This window comes from Mastomys coucha, chromosome X (genome assembly GCF_008632895.1).
Source record: "Mastomys coucha isolate ucsf_1 chromosome X, UCSF_Mcou_1, whole genome shotgun sequence".
In the NCBI taxonomy this organism is placed as follows: Eukaryota; Metazoa; Chordata; class Mammalia; order Rodentia; family Muridae; genus Mastomys; species Mastomys coucha.
The window spans coordinates 64,692,648-64,713,513 of record NC_045030.1 but is presented as its reverse complement, the minus strand read 5'-3'; the positions used below and the strand labels follow the sequence as shown (position 1 = coordinate 64,713,513).

The 20,866-nt window shown below is 39.8% G+C and overlaps 1 protein-coding gene across 1 annotated transcript; it reads right to left on the bottom strand.

The window, feature by feature from the left end:
• Window positions 1-17,831: 17,831 nt before the first annotated feature.
• Window positions 17,832-19,094, bottom strand: LOC116092915 (melanoma-associated antigen B10-like). Its single transcript, XM_031373908.1, has one exon. The coding sequence runs from the start codon at window positions 19,092-19,094 to the stop codon at window positions 17,832-17,834; it is 1,263 nt and encodes a 420-aa protein (XP_031229768.1).
• Between the last annotated feature and the right edge of the window lie 1,772 nt (window positions 19,095-20,866).

The window sequence follows — 20,866 nt, the reverse complement described above, 5'->3', positions numbered from 1 at the left end:
CCTTCTCCAAGAGGATGTACCCATCCTCCAACCCCCACCCCACCAGACCTCCCCACTCCCTGGGGTCTCAAGTCTCTCAAGGATTATGTCCATCTTCTCATTGAGGTCAGACCAGGCAGTCTCTGCTGTATATGTATCAGGGGCCTCATATCAGCTGGTGTATGCTACCTGTGTCTCTCAGTGTCTGAGAGGTCTTAGGGTTCTAGGTTAGTTGGGACTGCTGGTCTTCCTGTGGGGTCACTGTCTTCCTCGGCTTTTTAAAGCTTTTCTCTAATTCAACCACAGGGGTCCTGGCTTCTGTCCATTTGTTGGGTATAAATATCTGCATCTGACTCAGCTGCTTGTTGGGCCTTTTGGAGGACAGTCATGATAGGCTCCTGTTTGTAAACACACCATAGTATCAGTAATACTGTCAAGCCTTGGGGCCTCCCATTGAGCTGGATCCCAATTTGGACCTGTCACTGGACCTCCTTGCCCTCAGGCTCTTCTCCATTTTGCCCCCACAGTTCTTTCAGACAGGGAAATTCTGGGTCAGAGTTTTTAACTGTGGGATGGCAACCCTATCCCTCCACTTGATGCCCTGTCTTTCTACTGGAGGTGGACTCTACTAGGTCCCTCTCTCCACTGTAGGGCATTTCCTCTAAGGTCCCTTCTTTTGAGTCCTGAGTGTCTCTCACCTCCCAGGTCTCTGGTACAGTCTAGAGGGTCTCCCATCTCCTACTTTCCGAGGTTGCCAGTTTCCATTCTTTCTTCCTTCCAAGTATTATTGAAGCATCCTCACTTGGGCCCTACTGCTTGTTAACCTTCTTGAGTTCTGTGGATTATATCCTAGGTATTCATTACTTTTTTGGTTAATATCCACTTATTAGTGAGTACATACCATGTATGTCCTTTTGAGTCTGAGTTTCCTCACTCAGGATGATATTTTCTAGTTCCATCCATTTGCCTGCAAAACTCATGATGCCCTCATTCTTCATAGCTGAGTAGTATTCCATTGTGTAAATGAACCGCATTTTCTACATCTATTCTTCCATTGTGGGACATCTGGGTTGTTTCCAGCTTCTGGCTATCACAAATAAGGCTGCTATGAATATAGTGGAATATGTGCCCCTATGGCATGGTGGGGCATCTTTTGGGTATATTCCCAAGAGTGGTATAGCTGGGTCTTCAGGGAGATCTATTTCCAGTTTTCTGAGGAACCTCCAGTTGATTTCCAGAGTGGTTTTACCAGTTTGCAATCACACCAGCAATGGAGGAGTGTTCCTCTTTCTCCACATCCTCACCATCATGTGCTGTCACCTGAGTTTTGATCTAAGCTATTCTGATTGGTGTAAAGTGGGATCTCAGGGTCATTTTGATTTGAATTTCTTTGATGACTAAGGACTTTGAACATTTCTTTAAGTACTTTTCAGCCATTTGAGATTCTTCTGTTGTGAATTCTCTGTTTAGTTCTGTATGCCATTTTTTGATTGGGTTGTTTGGTTTTTTTGGTGGTTAGCTTCCCGAGTTCTTTGTATATTTTGGATGCTAGCCCTGTATCTCTTGATACTTAGCGAAAAAATTTGCCCAGTGTATAGGTTGCCAATTTGTCCTATTGACAGTGTCTTTTGCCTTACAGAAGCTTTCCAATTTTATGATGTCTCATTTATCAATTCTTGATCTTAGAACCTGAGCCATTGGAGTTCTAAAACAACACCCTTCACAACAGCTACAAAAAAAATATATAAAATATCTTGGAGTAACTCTAACCAAACATCTCAATAACTTCAAGTTTCTCAAGAAAGAAAGGGAAGATGTCAGAAAATGGAAAGATCTCCCATGCTCATGGATTCTTAGAAGTATCATAGTAAAAGTAGCCATCCTACCAAAAGCAATCTACAGATTCAATGTAATCCCCAAAATCCCAACACAACTCTTCAAAGACATAGAAAGAGCAATTCTTAAATTCATCAGAAATAGAAAAAAAAACAGAATAGCTTAAAAAAATTAACAATTAAAGAACTTCTAGAGGAATCAACATCCCTAACCTTAAGTTATACTACAGAGCAATAGAGATCAAACCTGCATTGTATTGGTACAGAGACAGACATGTTGGTCAGTAGAATAGAACTGAAGACCCAGAAATAAAACCACACACTTATGGACACTTGATCTTTGACAAAGAAGCCAAAATATACAATGGAAAAAAAGAAAGCATCTTCAATAAATGGTACTGGTCTAACTGGCTGTTTGTATGTAGAAAAATGAAAAAAGATCCATATTTGTTACCTTTCACAAAGCTCAAGTCCAAGTGGATCAAGGATCTCAACATAAAACCAGATACAATGAAACTAATAGAAGAGAAAGTGGGAAAGAGCCTTGAACTCATTGGCACAGGGGGAAATATTTCCAGCTTTTTGAGGAACCTTCACACTGATTTTCACAGTGGTTTCCCTAGCTAAATTACATACTCGGAGAAAAGACAGCTCCTTCAACAACTAGTGCTTATAAAAATTGGCATAAAATTGAAACTTGATATTTATCTTATACCTTGTATTACAGCCAGTTCCAAATGAATCAAGGACCTAAATGTAAGACCTGAGTCTCTGATTCTGATAGAGGAGAAAATATGAATAAACTTGAACTCACTGTCATAGGAAAAGACTTTCTGAATGGGGCCTAAATAGCACAGGGTCTTAGACCAACAATAAGTAAGATCTCATAGAATTAAAATTTCAGTAAAGTGAGGAACTATCTTTCAGGTAAAGAGGCAGTCTGCATGATATTATAAAATATTTATCAGCAATATACCTTCTAGAAGATTAGTGTCTAGAATACATAATAAACTAAAAAAGACCCAAACATTTAAAAAGAATAAAAATGAGGCATGGAGCTAGACAGGATGCTCTAAAAAGATGGAAAAAAACCAAAGAGATGAGAAGCATGTTTTGAAAATGTTCAACATCCTTATCCATCAAGAATTTGCAAATCATAAGTACTCTGAAATTTAATCTTATCCCAAGAATGACTATGATGGAAAACAACAAACAACAACAGACTACAAATTCTGTCTTGGATGTGGGGAAATAGGAGCACTTATTCACTGCTGGTACAAGTGAAACACCAGTACATCCAATATAGAAATCAGTGCGGAGGTTCCTCAAAAAGCTAGAAATAGGCAGACTCTTTCCTTAAAGTTTTATTTTTGTTCATGTGTATGTGCATGTGTAAATGTGAATTTGAATAGATGTGTCACTGTTTGAGGGTATACACAGATGCCCGATGAGGGAGTCAGATGCTCTGTAGCTGAAATTACAGGCAGTTGGGAGCTGCCCAATATAGGTACTAGGAACTGAATTTCTGTGCTCTACATTCATATCCACTGAACTACTTCTTAGATCCTCAAAAGCATACTCTTAACTTATTTATTATATGATTTTATTTTTTCTAGGAGATGTGTACCTACTATAACTGTGAAAGTGAGAGAAAAAGCTTTGTGAGTTTCTTGCCAAGTCGGCTCTAGGGGACTGAACTTGAATCATCAGCCTCGAGAGCAGGTATCTTCACCCACCGAGCCATCCTACCAGACCCATAATCGTAATGCATATGACGTTCAAAATCTAGTTCTACTAAGGTTTAAGGTTGCAAGAAGGCATCATATCCAACTTAGCAATTTTACATAGAATTATAGCATTTCAAGAGCCATTCTGAAAGCTAATGTTGCACAAAAAGCCAAGCAATTAAATTCCAATCATGCCATTTAAGGAAAGTCAGGATGCATGAAGCTTTTACTTTGGGAGAACAAAGAAGTAAGCACCAACCTAGAGAAAGGTTGTGACACAATTAGCTGAATTCTTGTAAGGCTGAATGTTGACAAAAAGCATCATACAAAATAGTCTTCACACTTACCCTCATGACTTTTCTCCATAGGCCTCCACTGAGTGTAAATGAGGAATAGGTGGGTTTTAGGACAATGAGAGAGTTAACCTCCAAGCAGAACATGATAGAAACAGCAGGGTCTGACTGGGAGGAAGGGAGGAAACTGTTTTCCACCCTCAAGAACTGGGTAAATGACACTGACTTCTTGGAGCAGAGTAAAAGCAAAGTTCATCTGTCCTTAGAATAGGGACAGAAACCAGGAAAGGGGTATGGTGGGAAGGTAAGATAGGGGTGGGGGGGTGACGTGGAGATGGGTGGGTGGGGGGAGCACTCTCAGAGGCAAAGCAGGGCAAAGGACTCTGGGAGGGGGGACCAGGAAATGAGGCAACATTTGGAATGTAAATAAATAAAATAGTTTAATAAAAAAAATTTAAAAAAGAATAGGGGCAGAAAAATCTTTTGGATCAGGTAAGCCTGCATTAGTACAAAGTGAAAGCCTGCCATCTGTGGGACAGAGGCAGGAAACTACCTATGGCCTTTCACAGATAAAAGGCCAAATCTGGCTGCTGGGGCAGAAGTAGAAAAGCTGAAGAATCCATGCGTCTCTAAGAACCAGATACATGTTCTGAATGCAACTAAGGTTAGAACAAAGAAACTAGACTGCTGCCCCAAGATTAGCACTGAATAGAGAACTGTAGAGTCCACCACAGCAAAGGGCATGTTTGCTGAGACTGTTGAAATGTGCAAGAAGCTCCAGGAAACTGTGAATCACCCTCAAGCTGCAGAGGTTATGAACAGCATAGTTTATGAACCTATGAATGAAAGACTCAGTCTGACAGCAACAACATATTTCTCTAAGAAATCTGAAGTACTGCCTGAATTGACAACATCCTCCACAGTAACAGCTCAGCCAAAGAAACAGACCAATTTCAAAGGGCTTTTTAACTCAAGACTTTACCCTTCTACAAAAGCTATCTCTCATTCGATTTAAAAACTCAGAAAATGCAATAAACACATAGCCAGGAAGAAAAGCAAAGGAACAAAATCAACTTAGAAATGACTGATATTCTATTATATTTAAAACCTTCAAAAAGTTATGACTGATATATTGAATAGCCAAGAGGAAATGTGAATCATGTACATGATGACATGACTAATCTTAGCAGAGAGATAAAAAATAAGAAGGAAAACATTAGAGATTTTTAAATCTACCATGAAAAGAACGTTCATGTCGATCATTACATCAAAACATTTGAGACAGCAGAGGAAAACAGAATGAAACAGAGATAAATCAGTAGAACTTACTTTAAATGAAATATTAATATAAGATGTACAAAGTAGAGCATCCAAACTGGAAAGGAAGGCTGGAAACTGGATCAGTCAGGAAAAATGCTTGTCACAGAAGCTTGAGGACCTGTTTGTCAGTATCTAGCCTCTACATGTATGCACACATAGCACATCTGTACACATGTGAATGCATATACATGAACATGTGCATATGTATACCATACACATATCCAAAAGTAAAACAACTGGGAAAAGCAACCAATTTTTTCATTGAGTACTATGAGGGTTCAAAAAAGAGATTATATAAATACATGTATTATATATAAATATGTAAATATCAAAGAAGGGACAAGATACAACTGAGGAAATAATGAAAAAAATTTAGAAAATTAATGGAAGACAGAAAAATTAGAAAGAAAATTTAACACAGAAAAATTAAAAAGAAAATTTAACAATATTGACATAACTAGTCATGGGATACTAAATTGAATAAACACAAAAGAAGCCCTTTAAAACGTTTATACAGAGATGGATATCTAATTTTTTTTATAAAGAAGCCAGAAATACACACTGGAAAAAAAGAGAACATCTTCAAAAATGGTGCTAGTCAAATTGAAAGTCTGTGTGCAGAAGAATGCAAATAGGTCCATATTGATCATCCTACACAAAACACAACTGCAAGTGGATTGAAGACTTCAACTTAAGGCCAGATGAACTGAATCTCATAGAAAAGAAAATGGGGAATAACTTTGAATTCACTGGCCCAAGAAAAGACTTTCTAAACAGAATACTGATAGCACAGGCAATAAGAAAAACAATTATATGAGACCTTATGAAACTAAAAAGCTTCTGTACATCAAATAACATTCTAAGTTAGATAAAACAGCAGGCTACAGAATGGGGAAACATTTTTATTAACAACATATCCAAAAGAGGGCTGATATCCAAATCATATAAAGAATAAAAAAACATGAACATCAAGAAAAAAATAACTCAGTTTAAAATGAGGTTTAAAAATGATCTGGGCAGAAGATTCTGTTTTTAACTTGTTTATTTATTTATGTACTTATTTATTTATTTATTTAATATTCCAATCTGTCCCCTCTCGGTCCCCCTCTCCCACAGTCCCTTTCCCATTCTCCCTCCCCCTCTCCTCTGAGCAGGCTCCCACCTGCTCCCCACCTTGACAAATTAAGTCTCCCTACAGGACTAAGCACATCCTCTCCCACCGAGGCCAGACAAGACAACCAGTTAGGGGAATATATCCCATAGACAGGCAACAGCTTTAGGTATAGCTCCTGCTCCATTTTTGGGAGAACCTACATGAAGACCAAGCTGCACATCTGCTACAATGTGTAAGAAGGCCTAGGCCCAGCCCATGTATGCTCTTTGGTTGGTGATTCAATCTCTTAGAACTCTCAGGAGTCCAGGTTGGTTGACTCTGTCGGTCTTCCTGTGGAGTCTCTATCCCCTTTGGGTCCCACAATCCTCACACCAACTCTCAAGTTAGGCCAGTTAGTGGTTGGCCATTCCCTCAGTCTTGTGAGCAGGGGATTCTTAAAAAAGGAGACTCAAATTGCTGAGAAACATGTCAAGAAGTGCTCAACATCCATAGTCATGAGGGAAATGCAAATTAAAACTACTTTGAGATTTCATCTTATACCAAGCAGAACAGCTAAGGTCAATAACACAAGTGACAGCTCATGCTGGTGAGGATGGATATACTTCTCCATTTCTCTGGTGGGAGTATCAACTTATACAGAATTAAGTAGCCATTAATGGTTATTAAAATGAGGTACATTTATATAATGGAATATTTCACAGCCATTAAAAATGAAATTCTCAGGTAAATGGATGGAACTAGGGATAAGAGGTAACCCAGACCCAGAAAGACAAATATGGTATATATTCACTTACCAATAGATGGTAGCTGTTGAGTTGTTGGTAAGCAAGCAATACAATCTATAGGACCACAGAGTATCCTCTGTGGTAGAGAGTAAGAGACTAGAGTGACAGTATGGATCTCCATAGGAGAGGAATAGATAGTTAAGCATGGAAATGGGGCGGGGGTGGAAAGTGAACAGTATTATCAAATGGGGAGGGAAGTGGAATAAAGGAGTAAGGGAGAAAATATGGCAAGGGATAGCAAAAAACTAAAGGTCATTTGAAGGGTAGTATGCAAATCTCATATAGTAGCTGCTTCCTAACATATATACATATGTGAGGGCAATCTAAATGAAATCAGCAAATAAAGGGGAAAAGAAAACCTCAACTGAACATCTCTCATTACCATGAAGTTTCTAACACCAGGAAAAGGTAACAACTAATTTGAGTTATTGCACAAAGGCTCTTCACAAAAAACCCAGGCTATTTCTAAAGCTATTGGTTGCTCTCCACAAACTGATGGTAAGGCCCTATTGATGAAGATGCATACTCAACTCCTTGAACACAGCAAAGTCAAGCTGCTGCCTACCTAGAACCTTCACCCCTTCACACTAGTATTTATGGTGCTTAAAGGTATTCTGCAAGCTACAAAAGGAAAAAGGTAAACAGCAATCCAGGGACAAGCACTTCAGCCTACAAGAGGGGCCTGCTTGCAAGATATGCTGGTGCTACAGTCGCACAAAGCCAGTGGGATTAACCAAACAATATCTGGCTTGAGTTATGGTCTGTTCCATGAGATGGAACATATACCCAACACTCCTTGGGTAGCCAAGAACCTGAGACTAGATAGGCCAGGGACTATTTTTCTGCTAAGGGAACTTAGCAATAAAATGACTCCTAAAGACATTCTGCTATACGTATAGATCAGTATCATGCTCAGCCATCATCAGAGAAGTTTGCTCCTGCAGCAGATGGAAACAATAGAGAGCTGCATGCCCAGACAATATGCAGAGAATGAGTAACCTTGAGACACCCAGCCCTAAATGAGATGCCTCCATCAAATTCCTCCTCCGAGGGCTCAGGGAAATCAGTGAAAAGGGAAGTAGAAGGAGTGTAAGACTCAAATGGTATGACGGACACCAAGGAATAAAAGTCTTCTAGATACAACAGGGCTAGTACACATATGAACTTACAGAGACTGAGGCAGCATGCACAGGGATGCAGGAGACTGAACCAGATGGAATGCTAGAATTGAAAGAAGTAATCACATAGCCCAATCCCTAACTCAGAAACTTTCTCCAATTCATAGGCACTTGTAAATGAAGTTTTTCTTCAAGGGAGTCTCACTGTGGAAACAAACCACTCTCTTCACTCCTGTAGTCCTGGCTATCCTAAAACTCACTCTGTAGATCAGGCTAGCCTTAAACTCAAGAGCTCTACCTCCTTCTGCCACCAAAGTGTTGGAATTAAAGACTTGAGCCACCACCACCTGGGTATAACAAACTACTCTTAAGGGGAGTCCCCATGCCCAGAAGTAGATGACCAACACAAACCAACCCAGTGAAGTCTTTGGAGGCTCTCTATCTTATAATGTTAAGCCATGTGACCTTTGCATATATTTATGGTTTTTGTTTGGGGAGTTTTATGGGATTCCTGTGTGAACTGTGTCTCTGAATCTATATGTCTTCCATGTGCTTTTATTTTTTACTCATTTTCTTCATTGGTGTTTTGTCATATCCAAATTTGTTTGTTTTTATCTTATTTTATTATTATTCCTTAGATGCCTTTTTCTTTTCTAATAAGAGCTAGAAAGAGTATTGATCCAGATGGGATGTGAGGAGGAAATGGGAGTAGTGGTAGGGAAAACTGTAATCAGGTTATATTGTGTGCAAAAAGACTATTTCCAATTAAAAAATAAGAACAAATATAAAGAGATCATATAAATGGGTAACATTATACAGACTGTGCAGATTTTATGTATTTAGCAATATATGTATATATTAAAAATATTAAAGAAAAAAGTCATGGATTTGAGAGACAACAAGGAGTGCATGGGAAGAGTTAGAGGGGAAAGGTAGGAATAGGAAAATAGTGCCATGATACTTGAACTTCAAAATATAAGATATTATAATTAAAGGAGGTTGATGGTAACAATGAGAAAACAAAATATTGCATCAAAGCAAAAGTAAGCAAGTCTCGTAAAAAACATAAGAGCTAAAAAAAATAAGAGATGCATCTTCAAACTGTTGGGGAGAAGCACTCAAGAGATCACAGGCTGAGAGAAACTACTGCCAGCAGGTCTGTGAGGAAGTTTAGCACACAGATGGATGGAACAGATGGAAATGTGGATCTCCATAAAGAAATGAAGAGCAACAGGAATGGCAAAATAAGAGTAAATAGAAAAGGCATTTTGTCTTTGTAAAAGACAACTTCAAAGATGATAGAATATTGAAAGCATAGATTGGCAAACTTGCCTGCGAGCAACATTCAGCCTGGGACATGTTTATGTAAGCTTATGAGCAAAGACATTTTTAAAGATTTGGAAAAATGCAAGAGGTACCATATGTACTGTAAAGCCTGAAATACTCATTCTGTGGTCTTTTATGGGGAGATATTCAGTCTACAGAAAAATTAAAAACAATGCACTAAGAAGGTTATAACATATGCAGAAGTAAAATATGGGCAACACTAATAGCGTATTCCTCCTGTGACAGTCTCACGTTGTACCTAAAATGACATATTACTCAATATAGACTGTGACACATAAGAGTTGATACTGTAGAAATTAGTAACTGTCAATATAAGGTAGATACAGTGTATAACAGATAGCGTGGATAAGATAGAATCATGATAATCACAGTTTAACAGAAATATATCTGGAAAAGACTATACAGTGGAGAAACCAAAAACAACTGGAGTCTGGTGTGCCTGAAGCCAAGCATAGTAATAATTATATTAACAACGTAGTCTAGGGCTAAGAAGAAATAAGCCCAATCTACTTTGTCTCTCTCCAAATCCAAAGCAATGATAAACCCAAGAAAGAAAGCAAGGAGCAGCTGAAGATTCTAGGATTTAAATGTGCTGTTCATACCTATATATACTGCTAAATAGCTGAGAGGTTCTAGAAGAAATGGTATCCCAGTAGCACTGAGCGGCAGATCCAGCATATCATTCGTCATTAAAAAACAAAACAAAACAAACAAACAAAAAAAACCCAGAAAAACAAAAAACCAAAGATCCTTTGTCACATCTCATTCTAGAAATGGATGAAGAAACACAGGACAACTTGCCCTAGAGATTACATTCTTAAAAACAAAGGACTTGCAGATATGGTGGTACATTTAGAAGCTTCCTCTGTATTTGTGGCACTGGCCAACCAATGTATAGTTAAACCTGAGACCCTCACCACAAGAGGGAGCCCATGCACTACACTGCCTGGATGGCCAGGAACCAGATACTGGATAGCCCAGTGACCTAGGGTAAAACCAACACTACTGGTCTAAAATATATACATATATACATATATGAAGTATATATCATTCTTAATGATATTATACTATAGTCCTAGATCAGTGCCTTGTCCAGTCAACATCACAGAAGCTTCCTCCAGCAACAGATAGGAGCAGGCAGAGGCCTACAGCCAGACAATATCGGAAGAGAAAGTCTGTAAATTGGAGGTCTCCATTGGGTTCCCTCCCTCAGAGAACAGGTACCCCACAGAAGAGGAAAGATGGTGTGAGTCAGAGGGATTGAGGACTCCGGAACATGGCACATCAAATCACCTAAGCAGGGCTCATATGGATTCACAGGGACTGAAGAAGCAAGCATGGTACCTGCACCAGGTCCTTTGTGTATGTGTTATGACTGTCAGCTTAGAGGTTTTGTGGGACTCCTAACAGTAGGAGTGGGTGTATCACTGATGATTTTGCCTGCTCTTGGAACTATTTTCCTCCTGCTGGGTTGCTTTGTCCAGCCGCAATGCGAGGGGTTTTGCCTTGTCTTGATGTAGCTTGTTTTGCCCTGTTTGGTTGTTGTCTCTTGGAGTCTTGGTATTTTCTGAAGAGGAAACAGAGGAGAAGTGGAACACAAGGAGGTGAGGGATGTTAGGAGTAGAGGAAGGAGGGGAACCTGTGTTTTGGATGTATTGTATGAGAAAATCTATTTTTAAGAAAAAAATAATAATATAGAAGCTGCCTCTGTGAAACCTGGTGAAAGATTGGAGTAAATGCAATACACCCTATTTTTATAGGAGAAATCTGAAATAAATAATAAATAGTGAGCTATGGAGATAGTTCAGTAGTTAAAAGCACTTGTTTTTCTTGATCTGGATTCACTTCCCAGCACCCACATGATGGCAGGATCCAATGCCCTCTTCCACCCTCCACATGTAACAAGCACACAACTGGTATACATACATATATACACATACATACATACATACATACATACATACATGCATGCATACAGACAGACAAACAAAACACTCGTGTACATAGACTAGAAATAAAATCTTATATGGGGTGCATTGGTGCTTCAGTAGTGGAAATTTCCTTTCACACGAGAGAATTGGGTTCAATTCTTGGCCAATGCAGAATCTCTATCATCAACAGAACAAATAACAACAAAGGCTAGAAAAGATGTGGGGGGAAAGGGAACCCTCCTCCCCACACACCAATTTGTTGTTGATGAGATGGCAACTACTTTGGAAGTCAATGTTGAGAATACTCAAAAAGCTAAAAATAAATATACCGTATGGCCTAGTGATCAACATACTCCTCAGCACATACTCAAAGGACTCAGGGTTCTACTCTATAGGTACTTGCTCAGCCATGTTCATTGTTACTCTACTCACAGTAGCTAGGAGATAAAAACAACTTAAATGCCCTTCAATTGATGTCTAGAGACTGGAAATGTGGGTTATATGTACTTTATGGAGTATGATACAGCTTTAAGGAAAAATGAAATCATGAACTTTGCAGATAAATGGATGGACCTAGGAAAGATCATATTGAGTGAGGTCTCCAGGCTCATACAGACAAATGTCTCCTATTCATTCCTATCTGAGGTTCTGAGCTTAACACCTTCAGATGTGACTATATAAGCTAGGATAACTGTAGAAACCAGGGAAATAAAAATGGGAATTGGCAGGGGGAAGCAATAAAAAAGAGGAAGAGCAAGGTAGAGGTAATTTGGAGGGTGAAATATAAAAAGAGGGAGCTTTGATTAGGGAGGAGATAAATACAAAAGGAGGGTAGAAGGTAAAATAACAGTAAGAAAGTTTGGAAAAGTAACCAAAACTCTCTACTCAAAATACCCATGATACAAGTAATTCTTTGCATTTATATACATATATAGCTTAAATGAAAATTTCCAGCTTTTGATGATAATGTTCTCCCTAAAATCTGTATACTAACAAAAGCCCAAACACCAGGCGTGAGAAGCCACCTTTTGAGATATTGGCCAGGGATGTCCAGGAGACTGCTCCCAAATAAGACTTCTGCTGTTGACCTTACTTTCCTCCCAGAAATAGAAGGCAAGTTCTTATTGCCCTTGGGACACGCAAACCAGGATCGTACAATCTTCCAAGGGAGGAAAGCATTCTACAGTCTACCTGACTATGAACTACAACAAAGACTGGCAAGGCACAGTATGCCTAAGGGTACACGCAATAGTGGCATGCATACCTTGGCAGTAACCACCAGCTGTAATTGGACTTAAGAAATGCTCAACAAGAGGGAAATCAGTCCTGAAACTACACACATGCAACATTATGCAAATTGAGCAGACTGTACTTACACACACACACACATACACACACACAATAACAACAATAAAAGAAGGCCATTAATATGAAAGAGAATAAGAATGTGAATGTGTAAAGAAAGGTAAAGGGAAAATGATAGAATTATGATCTCAAAAAAAACATTATTAAAAGATATTTTCTCTCCTGTTTTCTATGCTTTTAATTCATACATTTATCTCATCTTGCACATTTTATCCCATATTTCCCTATTCCTATTTCCTACTTATTTAACTATATAAGTATATATTTTGCACTATGAAACTATAAACTGCATTTTTTTCAAACCAGTACCACAATCTCTGAGCCTTATGCAATGTAGGCTAACACAAGGAATGTTGCCATATCATTCTGTGTATCTGTTACTGCAGTAGACTTCCTCCCTATAGTATTGAGGAACATAGTATCAAGTCAGAACAAGGTATCTAGAAAACACATGTAAAATAAAACAGAAAAAACCCACAAAGGTGAAAATAAAACCTGAGGGACACAAAATCTCCAACGGAAGCACAAAGGACAATACAGAAACAACAACCAAAAATATGCCATATTGTTACCCTTGGTCTCTATCTAGATTAGGTTTCCAGATCATGATACTTATATGAAGAATTAAAGTGCAGGCAAATAACAAAAAGGGTTTTTGTTTGTTGGTTGGCTTGTTTGTTTTATTTCAGAATCAAAGCAAAAGTGCAGGCCACATGTGCTATAAGAGCGCAGAGCACCACTTGGGAGGCAGAGGCAGGCGGATTTCTGAGTTCGAGGCCAGCTTGGTCTACAGAGTGAGTTCCAGGACAGCCAGGGCTACACGAAAAACCCTGTCTCAAAAAAAAAAAAAAAAAAAAAAAAAAAAAAAAAAAAAAAAAAAAAAAAAAAAAAAAGAGAGAGAGAGCACAGGGCACTAGTTTAGCTACAGTGCTCAAGAAGAAGAGGTCACTGTTTGGATTCTCCTTTTATGGAATTCAGGGAAGTGAGTTACTAGCTAAGGGGCACAATATGTGGCTTCTTAGTTTTATTGACAGGCTTAGCATATACAAGCTTTTATTCATTGTGCACATCTTTTCTATGACATCTAACTTTAATCATATGCATATATAATCAAGTATAGACATAAGAGAGGAGTGACTCCCTAAGTTCTTTCTGAAGGCACAAAATTGCCTTATTGAAGTGTACTTAAAACAAGTTCAAGCTGGATCAGCCTACTTTCTTTACTGTCAAGGATAATGTAGAATGTATTTCGTCACTGAGGGCAAGTTACCCCAGGGTTTCTAGTGGGCCGTTGCCTAATGAAATGTTTGAAGTGAAATATACATATAGCTCAAATATACATATAGCTCACAGTGTGTATATATGTTAAGTGTCCCAGCTTACTAAGTGCATTTTTAGGAAAAGTATGTGTGTGAAGTGTGTGTGTGTGTGTGTGTATGTGTGTGTACACAAATCTATACACAAAGTTAAAACTATCAGTTAAAGAAAGCAAAGGTAAATGCCAAAACATACATGTCAGGTAGTGGGTAGGGAAAAAATATGGAGAAGAGATGATGTTAGGGAAATTTTATGAGATGAGGTACATAAGCATTCCAAATTCTGAATTTAAAAGGGAAATTAAAGGAAGCCTAAAGTATACCAGCCAGCTTTGTCTGCTTCCTGCTCCCAAAGACTAAGGCCAATTCCTGTTGCTGCCACAGCTCTAAGCCTCACTGGAGGCCAGCCTTCCCTGCCATGGTGGAGTCCTCCCCAGTCTTAAACCACCATACATTTATACTCTTTTAAATTGCTTTCTGTCAGGTATTTGGTCCCAGAAACAAGGAATATACCAATATACCAAGAAGTTCCTATTTTTACACTGCTGTTTATAAGCTATAATCCCCAACCAGTCACTCTCTGTGCCTCTGCCTCTCTCATACATACAAAACACACACACACAGACACACACACACACACACACACACACACACACACACACAAACACATTAAAGTTCTGAATTTGCTTTGAAAAATATTAAAACTTTATTCTTAAGCCTAAAATAAAAACTGCAACCAGTATGTGGCTAGTGTCATTTAAAACCAATTTTTTTTTTCATTTTGTACTTTTACTAGTATAGTCTCCTTCACTGGAATCAGAGAAAGTACATGTTACAAGAGCCTATTCCTCTCAGTTTTCCCATGTATTTTTTATCAGTTATTTTATTTACATTTCAAATGCCATCCCCCTTCCCAGTTTCCCCTCAGCAAACCTCCTATCCCATCCTCCTCCCTCCCGATTCTATGAGGGTGCTCTCCCACCCACTCACTTCCGCCTCACCACCCAAGCATTCCCCTATGCTGGGACATCAAACTTTCACAGGACCAAGGGCCTCCCCTCCCACTGATGCCAGATATGGCCCATCCTCTGCTACATATGCAGCTGGAGCCATGGGTCCCTCCATGTGTACTCCTTGGTTAGTGGCTTAGTCCCTGGGAGCTTTGGGGAGGGGGTCTGGTTGGTTGATATTGTTGCTCTTCTTATGGGGCTGGAAACCACTTCAGCTCCTTCAGTCTTTGCCCTAACTCCTCAATTAGGGTCCCCATGCTCAGTTCGATGATTGGCTGCAAGCATCCACATCTGTATTGGTCAAGCTCTGGCAGAGCATCTCAGGAGGCAGCTATATCAGGTTCCTGCCAGCAGGTACTTCTTAAAGAAAATTTCTTGAATTAGCACCTGTAACCACAAGACTCAGGATACAGAAGCAGAATGATGTTATAAACAAGCTAGGGCTATGGCTATGTAAAAAGATCCTGTCTCAAAAGGCAAAAACCACATCAGTTCAGTTAAGAATAACATGCTATGTATTCTTCAATTAAAAGAAACTTAGGGGAAAGGCAAGAAAAAAGATAAAAACCCAAGTCATTGAATATGATCCACAACTTGTTATGCAGCATGTTTTCCCAAGCTCTTTTACTAATTAGACACAACCTCCTTGTCATTTAGGACATTTCAGAATGGAGATTAAAGATCTAGTAATATAGCTCAAAATGTAGAGAGATTTGCTAGTGTGCACTAGGCCCTGGGTTCAATCCCTTGAAATGCATACCCGCCAAGGTAGCATACACCCGAAACTCCAGCTCTTGGGAGTTGGAGGCAGGAAGTTCAGAAACTCAGTCATCCTCAGCTACATAGGAATTCTGAAACATCATTCTACATAAGATCTTAACCTTAAAAAGAAAATAAGAGACCACCAGTGTAGAGGCATGAGAACAATGTGGACCCAAGATGAACTCCTGCCTAGCCTTGCCACTTACCAGCCATGTGATCTCATGATCTTCCATGCAATTCCCAAGCAATGAAGCTTAGATTGGCTCCCTGTTTAACAATCATGTCATGTAGGATTGTTGGAATATATAGGCTATGAGTCATCTGGGATAGTGTCTGCAGATAATTGTGTATATGATGAATGTCATTTGAGTTTGAATATTAATTTGACCACATACCTATCCTGTCAGGGGGAAAATGTACTCTACAGGAGAATCAATATCAAATCAACCCCAAAATGTAGCTTTCCAAATAAGTCAGGATACTGTCTCTCTAAAAAGTAAACTATTTGGATATGACTAACTCTTCCCAATTTGAAGAAATTTGAATTTCTTCAACTGAAGAAGCTGAGAACTTATTTAAAAAAAGTTTCCTCCCCTCTCAGCTGTTCAGCTTCTGATATACTAATTTTATTGCCACCAGATCCTAGAGCCTGGTTAAAACTGGCCAAACAACCCTTGGTTCTAGATCTCCCAGGCAAAAAGAAAAAAAAAAAAAAAAAAAAAAAAAAGAATGGCAGCCTGGAGATCTCTAGGTAGCACTCAAGGATTCTTACCCTGCTGTCTTAGAAACACTTACATAAATCTGTTCAGCCTTGTGGTTCAGGGAAGATCAGTTCAAGGCCAGCCTAGTCTATGTGAGATCCTGTCTCAAAAACCCAAACCAAACAAACAAAAAATTTCTTAGTGTAGACAGTATGTTTAAACACACCAGGAGAGAATCCCAGGATGCTTACCATTTAAGCATCAGCCAGGGATTATTCTCTCATTTGGCTGGAACCCCAAGGGAACACGTTAATAATTTTGATCCTAGAATTTTCTCTGTTCTCAGAGACTAAGAGTCAGGGCTATGACACTGACTCGAGATGTGTCTACTTGAGTGATGACAAGTGGAGTCTCACTTCTTGGCTTGACACGAAGCTTGCATATTACGTTCTCCATGATCCTAATAAGACTGCTGTACCTATACTCCATCCATCTCAAGAAAGAGGAGGTGGCCATTTACCTTCACACACCTCCCAAAAACCACACACATTCCAAACAAACAAACAAATATATCCAATTATGAGCTAGAAGTAACTCAGGTGAAAAAGAGTATTTGCTGTTCCTACAAAGGACCTGGGTTCAGTTATCAGCATCCATACTGTGGCTCACAATCAGCTGAAACTCCAGTTCCAGGGGATTTGGTGCCATCTTCTAACCTCTGTGGGCCCCAAGCACACATGTTAAACATAGATACATTCAGGCATAAACACTCATACATGTAGAAAGTCAAACAAATACAACTTTAAAAATATATCCGAATAATGCTTGGCCAATAAATGAATCAGTGAGTAGAGATCTTAAGATTTATTAGCATTTTTTCCAGTTTTATTAATCAAACCAATCTAGGTACATATTTTAGAGTTGACCAAACAGATTAAAGGAACTCAAAGATTAGCTACTGAATAGTTCCCTCTATTTTCTCAAAAGTTGATAAGACAGGAAAGAAATTATGATCACTCATAAATTTACATTGCAAAGATAACGTAACACATTTTAATTACAATTACAATGGGACAAGGACCCAAAAGGGAAAAAAAACAGAACACAAAGTTGCCCCACACTGTATTCTACCCATACCAAGACTAAACTTGACCCTCCTTACTGAAAACTGTGCCTGTCCTCTTTCAAACCAGATATTAGGCTGCCTCATGTGGTTATCTACATGGCACTAAGCCAAGGGGCGATTTCCAACTCTGACTCTCCCTTCCTCATCTCTGAATGCCTCTCTATATAAGGATGAGAAATGAGTTGGGGTCCTACTTGTAAGCTTGGCCAAAAACTCGAGGACTTTCATCTTGGTGGTTTCAGAGTAGGCTCTGGGACCCCATAAGAACTGGTAGCGTGGAGGATGACTCTCGGGTACCTGCTGATATATCAGATAATTTTGGTACACTAGCTCTCTAGTGAGGAACTCCCTGGGCTCCCCATAAATGAAGTGCTCCTTCCCATCATATATTCCCATCATATTCAGGAATTCCCACATGCTTTCTTCAGAGGCACAGTTTCCCTCTATGAATATTACACCCAGAATAACAATCAGGAAGCCATTTCTGGGCAGTCTCTGCTTGTCAGTCATCACATCTTCATATGTGAGGCCCAGTGAGTTGGTCAGGACATAGGAGCTGCTTACTGCATCATCTTCCTTTATATCAATGCCAAAAATCATCTCCAAGCACTTAGAAGCTTCATCAAAGATAATGGGGAATTGATTCTCAAAGGCTTCTGTGACAACTCTGAGCATTTCCACTTTCTCGATGGGTTCTTTCATTCTATATTTGAGGATCAGGAGGTTCACCAGTTCAGTAACCTTTTGATTTTGAAGTTTTCTCCATGAAAAAGTGGTTACACTCTCATCTTCCTGGCTGCTGTATTCTTCATCCACGTTGCTGCCTGATGTGAAGGTATACAAGCTCTGATGACTTTGAGAAATATTCATCATCCAGGTAAGAGACCCTTCCACCCCAGTGGGATTGCCCCAGATCAGAGGGTGGGATGAGAAGGTGGAATGTGGAGAAGGACAGGAGGGTAAAGAGATTTTTAAAGTGGCTGATAATGTGAAAGACACAGTATCACCATCAATGGTCTCCCATTCCTCCTCCTCAACGTCCTCTTCATACTCTTCCTCTTCAACTTCTTCCTCCTCTTCCACTTCTTCCACATCTCCTTCTGCTATGTCCACCTCTTCCACTTCCTCCTCATCTTCTGCTATTTCCTCCTCCTCTCCTGTTCCTTCCTCCTCCTCCTCATCGTCATCATAGTTCTCTTCCTCATCTTCCTCCTCCTCCTCCTCCATTTCTTCCTCCTCCTCTATTTCTTCCCCCTCCTCTTCCATTTCTTCCTCATCATCTTCCTGTTCTTCATCAGGCAATATATATATTTCAAAGGCATCCTGGAAAACCTTCTGAAGGCTGAAGTATGGATAGTATGGCATAATGAATCAAACTGTTGATGGCAGTATATACAGGAGTGTGGATGGATGGATCCCACTGACCTGGGGGAGAAAAAGGTAGTGTGAGTGGCCTCAGCTCAGAATTTCCTTCCTGATGGTTCTAACAAAAGCATACTCACAGGACTCCTTTGTATGTGATGTCCCAGAGCTCTGCAAGGCTGCCACTTTCCTTGTTCCTTGTCCTACTGGAACCTAAAGATGGATATAAGAAAGGTCTTCAGCATTTAGATCACAGAAAGATCCTGAGACTCTAGAGCCCACAGTGAGACACATGTCTAGGTACCTGGGATCCCTTGATTCTGGGGTTTGGGTAGTATGCTTGGTGCATATTGTATATTCAGGGTATACGTCTCACCTTAGCTACTTTACTTCCTGAACCTTTTCTAGTACCAACTGGTGATTTGAGGGGCTATGACTTACATCACTGCTATGTCTCACACCTCTTTAAAATGAGCTGAGAGGACGTCCCACACTGCAGGCTTCTGGAACAACCCTAAATTGCTCAATGCAGCTGGGTTAGACTTTACTCCGAAATCACCAGAATTCCAAGTATATGGTCCCCTTTGAGTTTACCTTCACTCTGGCAAGTCTTAGATCCTACTCACCTACTGCACTGTGAAAGCCCCGAAGGATAACAGCTCACACTCCTGAGACAAAGAAAATAAAGCATGGGAATCCCATCCCTAAGCACACCTGAGAAGGGACTCTCTGAGATGACAGTTAAGAACTAACCAAACTCTGGGTTCTGGCTCTTAAATGAGAGATGTCCTTTTCTCAGTCTGAACTTGTCAAAGCCTGGGGCTGTATCATCTGCTGACCATGGTTTGCTACTCTGAGCAATGCTTTGAGATTACCAAGATAGAGAAGACAATGTACCACATCCAACCATGCCCCTCAGGGCATCCAGTAAACTGACACTCAGCATGGGAAAGGTAGCAGCAGATTACACTTTCAGTCCTAGAAAGGGGGTCTGTACCCTCAGATCTTACTCAGAATCCTTATCCCTGGCAGTCCTGGACTTGACTCCTCACTCTTCTGACCTGATGGACAGTCTAATCATACTATTACATCTTCAGACCAAGGTTCTCAGTTCCCTGGGAATGCAAGATGACACAGAAAAGATACCAAAGTCTCACTCTGCTAATGTCACAGACACTTATACAAAGGCTTTCCTTGTGTCCCTGGAATACTTCATACAAAACTAAAATTGCATCAAATCCACTGACTTCTACCCAGGGTCTGTTAGGTTGAGTGCAACCGTCTACTTGTGGAGGAATCGCCTATACTCTTTAGCAAGACCTGCCTCAGTCAATACTTCAAGTCTGTCTAGTTAACCAAAACAACACCATCTGGACGCACTATAAACTCTGACTCTTTGGAGATCTTGTGGCAGAAGGCAGAGCCCATCCCATTAGATCACTAGAAGCTATATCTTCCCTTGGCTGGAAGTAACTGAAAGTTGGACTCTTACCTTTCTTAGGGGAAGAAGTAAAAAAGAGAAAAGGGGAGTATGGTAAGAAGGGGTAAACCTCCTTCTATCCTCACCAGGGACTTTTAATTTGATGCCAAACAAGTCAAGGACTTGTCTTTACACAGACTAACACCTCCTCAGATCAAAGCCCTTCTCCTTGACACATCATCACACAGAAAAAAAAAAAGTGTCACATTTGACAGATCTCGTCAGTAAAATCCTAAGATTAATACCTGTTGAGTGTGGGGCCACCTCACTTGAGATTATGCTCTTTGTCTTCCTA